General features: G+C 38.2%; 1 protein-coding gene across 1 annotated transcript; it reads left to right on the forward strand.

Annotated features, from left to right (window-relative positions):
- The first annotated feature begins 1,104 nt into the window (after positions 1-1,104).
- On the forward strand, positions 1,105-8,628 carry chst12a (carbohydrate (chondroitin 4) sulfotransferase 12a). Its single transcript, XM_079822785.1, has 2 exons — positions 1,105-1,155; positions 2,484-8,628. The coding sequence occupies exon 2, from the start codon at positions 2,537-2,539 to the stop codon at positions 3,845-3,847; it is 1,311 nt and encodes a 436-aa protein (XP_079678911.1). The 5' UTR covers positions 1,105-1,155; positions 2,484-2,536; the 3' UTR covers positions 3,848-8,628.
- The last annotated feature ends 3,873 nt before the right edge of the window (positions 8,629-12,501 follow it).

A 12,501-nucleotide genomic window follows, 5' to 3' on the forward strand; every position in this document is an offset into this window, starting at 1 on the left:
CTTCATAGTAATCTTCCTTTGTGTTCAACATAACAATGAAATGTATACATGTTTGGAACAGTTTGAGGGTGAGTAAATGATGACATAATTTTAATTTTTGGGTGAACTGTCCCTTTCAGCAGTCATTCTGAACCAGTAATCACTTTTTTGAATTTCAAAAATGTTTATTTGTTAAAATTAATTTACTTAAATGATGACTATATTATCATGTAATTTTTTTTTGTCCCATTTTAATCTAAATATTTTTTTAAATGTCATAAACTTTATATGACAGGATTATTTATTATGTATGATTAATATAGCCTAGCTAAATTATAAATTAATAATAATATTTATTAGGCTATAATATATTAATTAACCTGTCTAAAAAATAATAATTCTGTCTGCCAAGCTCTGATAATGTATGGAATATTATATTAATATATTATCCATAAAAAAAAACTATAGGCTTATACCTTTAAAAGCACGGATGTGTCTGTCACATACCGGTCTGCTTTAAGTCAGACAGTCTGAGCAACTGAAATACTTCTCATAAAGTGTGCAGCTGGGCTTAGGTTCATCTCAAGTTACTGGACAGACCCATTGATACCTTTTTGATATTCAGCTCTATATCTGGAGATCCTCTTGCCTTCAAACGGTGGACGCGATGCGAGCTCGACATGTACTACTTATTGTGAAATTGATTTCTTTATATTTGCTATCAGTATTCTCCACACTGCAAAATCCGTATGTGTTTATGAACTATGTGTGGACCTGTGTAAAATACGGGACAAATCATTTTGCTTGTAAATACGGGACGATTCCGTATTTTACGGGACGGGTGGCAACCCACCAAAGTTTTTTTGTCTGATAGTTTCCAACTGTTGCATTTTGGCGGAAACTATTGTAGGTGATACTCGTTATTCTCAAACACCTTCCATTATGTGGTCTTTTCCTTTTATAAATTGTACGCTTTTGTAACGGTTTAGGAAGACGGGTGGGGCATAGAAAGCGAAAGAGTCTGCTGACAAAACTGGTTCAGTAGACCCTTGCGTTCACTCAGAAGTCTCGCGATATCTGCGTGGAGTGCTGAAGCGCTGCTGTGTCAACACCCCGCGCGAACATCCCTCAGCTGACGCCGTCTGCCTGCCGAGAAACACAGATTCCAGCGATGAGGTGAGACCGTTATCCTTACAGCCGTTTATCGTTTAGACACGTTACACATTCATTTCGACCATATCATACCAAACATAGTATTCTTTTAATTCCTTGTGCTCGAAGCACAACCGATCTACAAAATCCCAGGCATTGAGTAGCTTCATGACTTCCTATGGAAAAAAAGTGGTGTGGGCACGTTTTTGCACTTGCTCTAGATTTGGATTCATATCTTAATTTCGTCAATGAAATAACAATCGACACAGTACTATCCAGTTGAACCGGAATCCGCTGCATAGTAGAAAGTATCTATACATGAACGGCTAACGAGGAGTTTTCACGGATAAGCTCGAATGTTTGCAGCTTCCTCCCACAGTAAGAGATGGTGTCAAAGAGCTGCATTGTGTCCAGCTGAATGCGAGGGGTCGCCTTTGCCTTTGAAATGGACACGAGAGCATAGCAGATGCATAGCTGTTCAGTGTATTTAGAGTTTGCCGAATAATACTTGACCTGAATTTAAATGTACAAATAATCTCGCATCGAAAAATCCACATGTGAAGTCAGCTCTTAAACATTTGTTTATTACTACACGCATATTTCGTTTGTAGCCGACATCATTTTGTGTTGTGCTGTGACGCCATTCACGAAACGAGCCAATAGCTGTGCGTTATTATCAGCCTCTTGGTTTGTCACACGCCACATCTTCCAGGGGAATGTAATGATTTTGTTCCAATAATACATTATTTACTGCTCTTTCCTGTGTACATGTGTTCTCTGCACTCCTCATAAGGAAGATAATAATCATATTAATATTTAATGTGTTATATTGTAAGTAGCTTGTAAACTGCTTCAGGGTGATATGAGACCCCCTGTGGCAAAATAACCATTGACGGGGGTTACATTACATTATTTACTAAATAAATCTGTTTGAACTACAACACCCCGTCCGCTATGTAAGTGATAATGTACAGATATTCGGTTATTATGCTCAAACAATCCCTGACAGGATTTATCTTAGTGTCCAATAAGAAAAGCGAGGCAAACGCTGCAGTATTACAATATGAATTGTTTGTTAAAATTACTTTTTCTCTTGACCGGTTAAGGCTGAAATATACTACACAATGTTTTTAATCTGACCAGATTTTTAAACACTATGCATCATACACTTGCCGACTGTATATACATGATTATTAATGGTATCATACACTAAATGACTGATGATCACACACAACTCTCAATCACGACCAACCAATCAGAAAGAAATGTAAATGTTGTGTCATGTAAAGAGAATATACATTTTTTTTTGCAATATTGACTTCCCTTTTCTGATTTGTTTTCCTCTTCTTCAGAGTATGATGCATGCAGTCTGGGCTGTCGATTATGTAATGGAGTTGAGGTGAGAATGGCACTTTCTCAGTCAAAATCAACCAAAATGGGAAAGTCGAGACTGTTCCGCATTTTTATGATCGTGGGTGCCGTCTTCATGATCCTTCTTATAATCATATACTGGGATGATGTGGGGGCGTCTAATTTTTACCTGCACACAACCATCTCCGGGCCCCATCCGTCCCGTCTCTCTCCTCAGGGCCGCCGTGACCCTGAAAAGAAAGTAGAGGAAGACAAAGAGAGCTCGTTCTTGATGGACATAGATGCTTTTGTCAACCAGTTTTTAGAAGGAACCGCAGACCCCACGGAACAGGTGAGAGGAGAACCGCCCCCTGGTGACCCTCACAATCAGTCCTCTGAGAAATCAGATGAGAAATTTGTCCCGAGACGGGAGTGGAAGATCCATCTGACGCCAATTGATCCCGAGAAAAAACAGAGGCAAGAGAGTCGAAAGCAGCTGATCCAAGATGTGTGCAGTAACAGGAGTTTTTTAGACTTCCCCGGAAAGAACAGGACTTTTGATGACATACCCAATAAAGAGTTGGATCACCTCATTGTGGACGACAGGCATGGCATTATTTACTGTTACGTTCCCAAGGTGGCCTGCACAAACTGGAAGCGCATCATGATCGTGTTGAGCGAGAGCCTGTTATTGGACGGCGTGCCCTACCAAGACCCTCTAGATGTTCCTCAGGAGGTCATCCATAACAGTAGCCTGCACTTCACCTTCAACAAGTTCTGGAAGCGCTATGGAAAGTTCTCACGGCACCTCATGAAGATCAAGCTTAAGAAATACACCAAGTTTTTGTTTGTCAGGGATCCTTTTGTACGACTGATCTCTGCCTACCGCAACAAATTCGAACAAGAGAACGAGGACTTCTACAAGAGATTCGCTATCGTCATGCTGAAGAAATTCAGCAATTACTCGGATCCCCCGGCGTCGGTCGTGGATGCTTTTGCTGCTGGGATTCGACCGTCTTTCTCAAATTTCGTTCGGTATTTACTGGATCCTAACACCGAGAAAGAGATGCCTTTCAACGAGCACTGGAGACAAATGTACCGCCTGTGCCATCCCTGCCAGATAAATTATGATTTCGTGGGGAAGCTGGAGACCTTGGATGATGACGCCGAGCATTTGTTGCGGATTCTCCGCGTAGACAATGTCGTTGAGTTCCCGCATAGTCATCGTAACCGAACGGTCAGCAGTTGGGAGCAGGATTGGTTCGCCAGCATACCACTGGAGTCCAGGAAAGAGCTGTACAGGCTCTATGAAGCCGACTTTAAACTGTTTGGATATTCCAAACCAGAGAAGCTCTTACATGAATGATGTGTGCATTATCAACTTTACTGGGGTGCTGAAAATATTTTCACAGCACAATGAGACACACGGCGATAGGAGTTCCTGCTACGCAGCTTTTTCACACGATGCTGTTTATAAGGCTCTTTCACATGACTAGCGTCCAAAGGATCAAAGTTTGTTTAGGCCTGCAGGTAGATACTGCAATCTGCTTTCAAAAAGCATCTTTCTCCATTCAAATGTACGGAGCCATGCACATTATGTGCTGGGAACAAAAACAAGATATTGTGGCCGTAGATTAAAAATTTGTTCCCTTGTTATGCAAATTAGTTTCCTCGTTTTAGTTCAAGTGTGGCAACTTTGTACTAATTTGTAGGGCTGGGCGATATGGCTGAAAACTGTATCACGATATAAGTGTTTCATATCGGTCGATATCGATAATTATTGATATGTTTTATGACCTATTTAAAATAAGGACCAGGAGAAAAATATTTGACATTTAAACATTTTTATTTTAAACGTAGCCCTCCTCTGATTATAATCCTCTCAGTTATAAAGGCAGAAATGTCAACACAACCATGGAAAACTCTCAAATAATTAAAACATAAACACAAGTCTAAAATCACAATGAACACTTACAATTATCTCTTAACATTAAGGTCCAGTGCCTCCGTTATATCTTTGTAACTGTTACTGTTTAGATGCTCTGTCATAAGGCACTGATGCAGAGTAACATTACCTCTCCATGTAGTTTCAAAGGCTGAATCCAAAATAAATATGGCATTATTTGAGGGGACAGCCGTTTGTAGTGGTGTCCGAAACCATAGTGGACGTTATTGAGTGCACTCATTCTATCCCACTTTGCACCGCAATAACACACAGCGCCTGTCCGAATTCGCTCACTTGTTTGTATCAGTGGATTAAAGTAGGGAATGGTGATTGAGGGTTTAGGGGGCGATTTCGGATTCAGCCAAAGTCAAGAATAGCACAAACGAACGAGGCGCGCGTGCTGTTAGCGGAGGCTCGCGCTGACCAGTCTTGGTGGGGACGACGATCAGACTTATAAAATCCAAAAAACTGCCATACTGGCGAGCTGGTTTTCCTGTTTTCTCAACAATTTCCTCGCTCGCTGCGGCACTCATTTTCCACTTATCACTCCACGCCGGTTCTGTTTAGTGTTTACTGAAGAATGAATCCAACACGAGACAACGATATGGCGCAACCGTTTGATACAGTTACCTGATTGGTGGTTGGCCTGTCGCTCCCTACGTTGCTTGGTTGCTAAAAGTTTCACTGATAGAGGTCGCTTCTTCAAAACAACAACAAAGACGTAGCTTGATGACGCAGTGACGGAGCGTGGAATCATGGGTGTTGTCCTGTTCACCTCCACAGGCGTGCATAATTTGGCTATCTTCAGCGAGAGAAGCCACAGAAAATGATAATGAATAATTGTGGTCCGTCACAAATGTGCAAAACAAACAACTGTGGCTTGTTAGACGCTACCAGAGAACGTCGGCGTTGGCGCTACAACTACTACCGCATTTTTTCAGGAAGCGCACCGTTTTAATGGTTTCTACCAACAGCTGAGGGTAGAGGGGATATGACGCCATTGAGAGGTGACGCAACGACACAGCCCGTGTTACTGGTTAAAATTGCTGATAAGTCAACAAAATATGTTGCATTGTTCTAGTGGTTTTTGACAATTTTAATGCAAAAATCGTACATATTGTACCTTTAACAGGACACATTTTTATCAATCATCATAAATTCGGTATCATTCGAAAGCTTACACAATCAAAATTCATTGAAATTGGACATTGCATTACAATGGAAACGTCCTTTAAATCCTTTTAGCGGGCTCAATTTTTGTGATATCAACTTAAAATACAACACAACTTGTTTAGGCGTATGGCTTTGATTTTCTAGCATGTTTAGAGCCCAAATTATTTTGTAAAATATGGGCCTATATTTTGCACACAAATGTTTAAGTCCTTTAAAAAGCGTGCATAATCTACAACTATTTTCATATTTATGCGCAAAAAGGGGAGGTGACGGTTAACAGGTTAAATAAATTAAAAGAAATTACTTTTTTTTTTTTTTTACTTCAGCTTGGCCATGATTTAACTAAAACAAAGGAGTACAACATTGCCACATTTTAACTAAAACAAGTGAATGAATTGTTAAATCGTGGCCATGAATTCAGTTGTGGGAATGATATCTTCATGAAGACTTCCATGATGACCACAGTATCTATTTTTTTCCCAGACATGTCACGTCCGTACAAATGAATTTGTGTAGTTGTATAGTTTCTTTTTACCAGTTAATATTAGAGTTATATTACCATTGTATTATATTTTGCTTTTGATGATTTACCAGCGCCTGCTTTTTTTTTTTTTTTTTACTCTTATAATGGTTTTTGGATGTTTTTCCTGGTCTGACATCAAAGCTAATGTTAGTCACTAGTGAAAAGTTTGTGTCTGTTCATGTCCGTGCGATGCGTAGGTTCTTGTAGTTTACATCAGGATGCACTTCTTGACACATGAAAAAGCATGAAAATCATTGCTGACTGTGTCACTGGCTGCACTTCGAAACCGTGATAAATGACGTTTAACTGTAGCTTTATCCTTCACACCATATGCTTCAGTGCATTGGGGGAACGCTGATGCGAGTCATGTGAAAGAGTCTTTAGGTCTTTGTGGAGCTTGTGGGCATTGAAAGTAGTACTGTTGTGAATATATGTTCCTTGCACACAGGTTACATGTCCTCAGTCCATTTCCCAGTAACCCCCTAAATGTGTTACTGTTTGTATTTGTATGGACCTCATGGACAATTTGGAGAGAGATGGTTTAGATGGTTACCTACTCAGTGAAGCCTGCACAATTTTCTTTTTTAATATATCGAACAGTGTTTTAAAAACAAACTCGTCACCTCATCAGTATTTTTCTTATAGTTTGGATAGATTTGTTGGTCAAAATGGCTGTTATAATTCCAGCAAGAGACATTTTTCCCTCAGTTTTTAGTTGTATAGTTAGTATATGTATTAGTTATTAGTAAAACCAAACTAAAATATCACTAGAAATAAAAAATAAAAGTATTGTACATTTTAGCAAGTGCACATATTAGAGTATTTTAGAATATTTTTGTAACCTTTTACACTTAAATGTGAAAAGTGAAGGCACTTTTGTCCTTGGAAAAAAGCTAGATAACATTTTGAAATGCAAGCAAACATTTTACACATTTTTTTAAAAATCACAAAGCTCTTACAGCAGTATTTGTTTTCTTTAAGATGGTACATTTATTTGCCTGTTCAATCTTTTTTAACACACAAACCTCAGTTTACATGGAAATGTTTTTTTTTTCCACACATGGATTGTTTCAACCTTTTAAAGTAGTTCAGTCTTTTATTGTACAAACGTGCCAGTGTTCCGCAGTGAAGCAAGTAAATGGAGTAACTGACATCAGATATTTCTGTGTAACAGAGGCTGGAGTATTCAGATTATGACCTGTTCTTGTCAAGGAAATCTTGCCTTTCGTCATTTAGATCATTTTCTTCTATTAGTGTGTAGCAGGGTGTGATCTGCAGCATGCTAGAGATGTCAGCATGTGTGCCTTGGAGCCCTTCATAAATATGCATCACTCAAGAATACTGTAGCAAACTATTCATTTCTTGCTCTGGTAAAATAATGGCCTTGTTTGCATATTGTTAGGAATATAATTGACGGCACAGGGTATTTATTTCTAGTTATTCTGTGCAATTGCTTTAGACAGTTGAAGCACAAATGTCATGTTTGTTTATAGTTCCTCTTCTAGTCGTGATTTGAAAGTGGGCATGTGCAAAATAAGTATTTGAGGGTTTATTATGATTCTTTTTCTTTACTAAGAAAGTAAGTTGTTGTACTTTTCTGTCATGTTTTTGTGCCACATTTTGCACATCCGATCACATGTATAAAACCAATCTTAAAGGGAGTGAGAGATGAGAGAATGGAAGAAAGTGGATTAGATTGTATATTATAGTAAGGATAGGATTTAAAACTGTGGAGCACAAGTGTAGCAGGATTGTTATGGCAGTGAAGGGCCAAAGGGAATGGGACGCCCCGGTCTAGCCAGCCTTCAGGGGAAGCCACAGTTCTGGATCGCCACACTGTTGGGCCCATTTGGTAGCAGTGCCTTTGGAGAAAAGTTTACATAAAAAAAAAAAGGTATTTTTGTAAGCGAGTCTCTGACTTGCAGTAAAACAATCAAAGCTCCTACTTTTGAAACAATTTAGTGCTTATATGTTGCATCATGGAAAAAAATGGAAACGATTTTTAGCCACAATTCTGCCGGTGCTGTAGAGATTTGTCACACGAGTTCCAAATGTTCTTATTTCATGAACCGCAAGTTCTGTTACATGGGAAAAAAGTTTTTAAAACACGTGTGCAGTTGCCTATGCTGTTGATTTGTGTTTTAAAATGAGGATCTGTGTTTTGTATACAGTTGGTGCCACATTGTACAAAGAAAAATGCTGTTTAGTGATTGTTTTCATGCCAATATTATTGAAAAAAAAAAAAGTTTTATTTTAATCTGATGTACTTTTCAGTCATAGGAATTTCTTAGTTGCATGAAATATTTTTTTTTCAGGAGATCATGTTGAGTACAAAAGGGAAACATTTGTTACATTAAATCAGGTCTTAGCCTAAAATGTTTTCTTGACATTTCTTTTGGTTTTTGGCCAATGTACATAGCTCTTCTTTTATTTATGATATTATTTAATGCTTCAGTTTCAAAAGAAAAGCATCAATAAAGATCAGTGCATGGTGCAAACACTGTAAAGCTGTTATCTGCCCTTTATTTGTTTTACAGAAGTGCTGTTCATTTATAAAATAACCAGTAAAAGAGCTCTGCTGACGTTCAGCCTGATTGATTCAGACTTTGTGTATATATTGTTAAGCTGTCAGTTGTATCTCGAATTTTTCTACTACAATGACACGTTAAAACTCAATACATGCAAGCGGAATAAATAGAATAAAATTCTGAAAATTAAAATGATCAGTTTAAATGCTACAAGTGAATTTAGCCATCATGTTATAATGTACAGTATGCAGTGTAAAATTTGATATTTGTTAAAGATTACATTCAAAAATAATTTGGACACTGATTTTAAATATTAACTTAATTTGAGTGTAAGATGACTGAACAGGTAATGTAAATATAAAATATGCAATTAAATATCCAGTATCAGCCCGATACAAATATATATATATATATATATAAAAAAAAAATTCTCTAGGCTGATAGATAATATTGTGCATCCCTAACAAAAATACATAAAATATGTTCCTTCTACAGAGTATTGCCGTGTTGACAGCTTCATAACCACTAGATGGCACAGAAGTACACAAGTTGACTAGCTATACATGTTTGGGGGACAGCAAACAATGGCAAGCCGTTTTGACTTTTATTAATTCCCAGGATATGAATTCTTAATATCAAGAATTTAATTAAAAAAATCTAATTCTAGATATCAATAATTGTATTTTCACTGCACTGAAAAACTATCAAACTATGTCACCAGGTTGCCATTCAAATTCAATTCCTGATATCAGAAATGAACATTGACACTAGCAATTGAATTGTTGATACAAAGAATTAAATTCCTGATATCAACAACTGAATTTGAATGGCAGCCTATGGTGACATTTCACTTCATAGCACCTCCGGTCGCGTGAATGGATTGTCGGATCTGCGCAAGCAGGATAAAATCTCATCCTTTAATAGTATTTATTTATAGCACCTAACTTGATAAAACCGTCTGTGTGACTATAAGGAATGATTACCTCCAAATGTAGCCTACGTCCGCATTCAAGTTCGAGGGACGTTATTAAAGGGATAGCTCACCCAAAAATGAAAATGTTATGTTTATCTGCTTACCCTCACGGCATCCAAGATAGGTGACTTTGTTTCTTCAATAGAAAACAAATGAAGATTTTTAACTCCAACTGTTGCAGTCTGTTGTATAATGCATGTGAATGGTAACACAATGTACAAACGGTGTACACAATCGTGCATAGTTTCGTGATCAGATCGTGTACAGACCTCACTCACCGGAAGTGATATTTTGTTACCATTCACATGCATTATGCGACTCGCAGACTGCAACGGTCGGAGTTTAAAATCTTCATTTGTGTCTTGGATGCCCTGGGGGTAAGCAGATCAACATCAAATTTTCATTTTTGGTTGAACTATCCCTTTAAATGACATACCCCTTTAGCTATTGTCACGTGCCAGAGACAATATTGGCGACCCCTGACATAATAATGGGAACTTACAAAGGCATAATAGTAATAAACTGACTGGTCTTGTGATCAACACAGTGTCCAGACTTATTCCCCACTGCCTCTGGGAAACTAGCTAGTGCCTTTTTCTTGGATAATACAGCTATCCTTAAGAAAACAGGAGCATTAAAGCTGTTAGGACTCATTTTGGTATTTGCAGTGTTCTTTTGTGTGCTGTAGGTATTACCAGTGTACCGAAGCAGACAGGAATCCGTCTTCCTCTCACTGCAGAAAGATCTGTGTGTGGAACAGTGTGGTCATGAGGGCCACACAGATAGACTGAGTTCTTTCCTTTACATCACCCTGGCTACAAGAAACACTCAGACGAGACTGAGTTTTTGTCTGTCTTGAGTCCAACACAAATATGATCCATTTTTAAGCATACGCTGATGCACATAAACATCCCTCACAACTTTTAATGAAAATTGGAAGGTATGTTATAAAGGATAGCTACTGCGGATGGCTCTTTGTATGAGAATTTCCACTCAGGATCCTAAAGGTGTGTGAGCACCATATTTGCTGTGTTTTGGAATAGAAGTGTTGGGATTTACAATATTCAGCAAAGACACAATCTATAATCATAATCAAATGTTTAATATAGATGATTTGTATGCAGAGCTAAATGGGTAGCTTGCATTTGTTCCACATTTTATCTTGGTGTATAGACCCTAAAGATATTTGCAATAAAAGATAAACGCAATATGCAGCATGTCTCTTTTGATAATTTTCATCCGCAGGCTATACCAAAAAGATGAATTAAAACGCCTGTTACCTATTTTATAATCTAAAAATCTATATTTACCCTATTAATTAGAAAGCCTCTAGAGCAGTTTCTGTTTCTGAATTTATGAAACCACTTTGGCCTGTGGGGAATATGACTAATTATTCAGTACAGATGCACAAAGGCACATTTGAAATAAATAGGAAATAAATAAATGATGAGATTTTAAATGGCAAAAATGTAGGGCTGCAACGACGCGTCGACCTCGTCGATGACGTCGACTACGAAAATACGTCGACGTGCGTGAAATGCGTCGACGCGTCGGCGGCACATTATTTACGTTCTAGAATGGAACAGAAGATCTAGAATAATGGCAATTTCTGCTCCCGGGCATAGTGAAAATGATCATTTATCATATAAAGCCAGACCGCGACATTCAAAAGTGTGGGAGTACTTTAAACAGAAGCCGAATAAAACTGTGCTTTGTTCGCTCTGTAATGCCGGTTTCACATTTCGCGCGGTGGCAGAGCAGGTGCTGTGCGCGTGGAGAGCGGGAGCTTTCACACTGCCAGTCAGTGTTGCCAAGTCCGCTTTTTTCCGCGGAATTGGGCTACTTCTACACTGTTGCCGCGGGCTGTGTCTCATGTCCGCGGGTTGAAGCGATCCCAATTATGTGATATTTAGCCCCGGGAATGAGAATTTTAGCCGGCAGCCCTGCAAAAAAACACACATATTTAACCCCCCGAACGCGATGTTTACCAGAGAACCTCCCCGAAACGCGATTGGGCTTGTTTTGGACTAGTTTTGAGTAACGAATGGGTGGGTTTTGTTGTGTAAACCTGGCAACCCTGCTGCCAGTGTTCTCTCGCGCAGCTGAACCGTGGCGCGTGTATTGCAACAGACGGTCACATTTTCCGGGGTTCTTCTCCGACCCCAGTACGTCTCGTGCCTTTATTTATTATGGGCTGCATATATCTCCTGTTAATGCGACCTGGTTCCGCTCTGTCCCAAACACATATGCATAATAACATGCTGTATATAGGTAGTTTGCATGATTAAAGTAACATTAAAGTTAAGATATGCCTCTAGCTTTAATCATTTAAATGTGTCTTTGAAGTTTGGGCTAAAACTTCTGGCAGCTTTAGTCGTTGTTTATGCACATGTATCTTCAAAATAGACAACTAGTTATACTATATTAAAACTATGCTGAAAGCTCCTGTATGTGAACCTTTTGCAGATAAATACAAGTGCATTTTCGTTTACTATTGACACAAATCAATAAGTAAATCATACTCAACTACTATAGTAAACAACTTTTCCTAATTAGGCCTACTCTGTATACATTTTATGATGAATAGTATCATTATATATTATGTTTAAAAAGCTTCTTGTGTTCATATATTTCTTTATAAAATGGCATAGCCTACTATGTACACTACCCTTCCTGAAATACAATTAATATTGTCATCATTCATTGATTTCATGTTAAAATAATATACAAATTCACTACCCTCTTTGAAGTACAATAATCAGTAAAAAAGAATCATAAGATTAATCCGAAAAATAATCGTTAGATTAGTCGACTAATCGAAAAAATAATCGTTAGATTAGTCGACAGAAAAAATAATCGTTAGTTGCAGCTCTACAAA

Source organism: Gobio gobio (assembly GCF_949357685.1).
Source record: "Gobio gobio genome assembly, chromosome: 1".
Classification (NCBI taxonomy): domain Eukaryota; kingdom Metazoa; phylum Chordata; class Actinopteri; order Cypriniformes; family Gobionidae; genus Gobio; species Gobio gobio.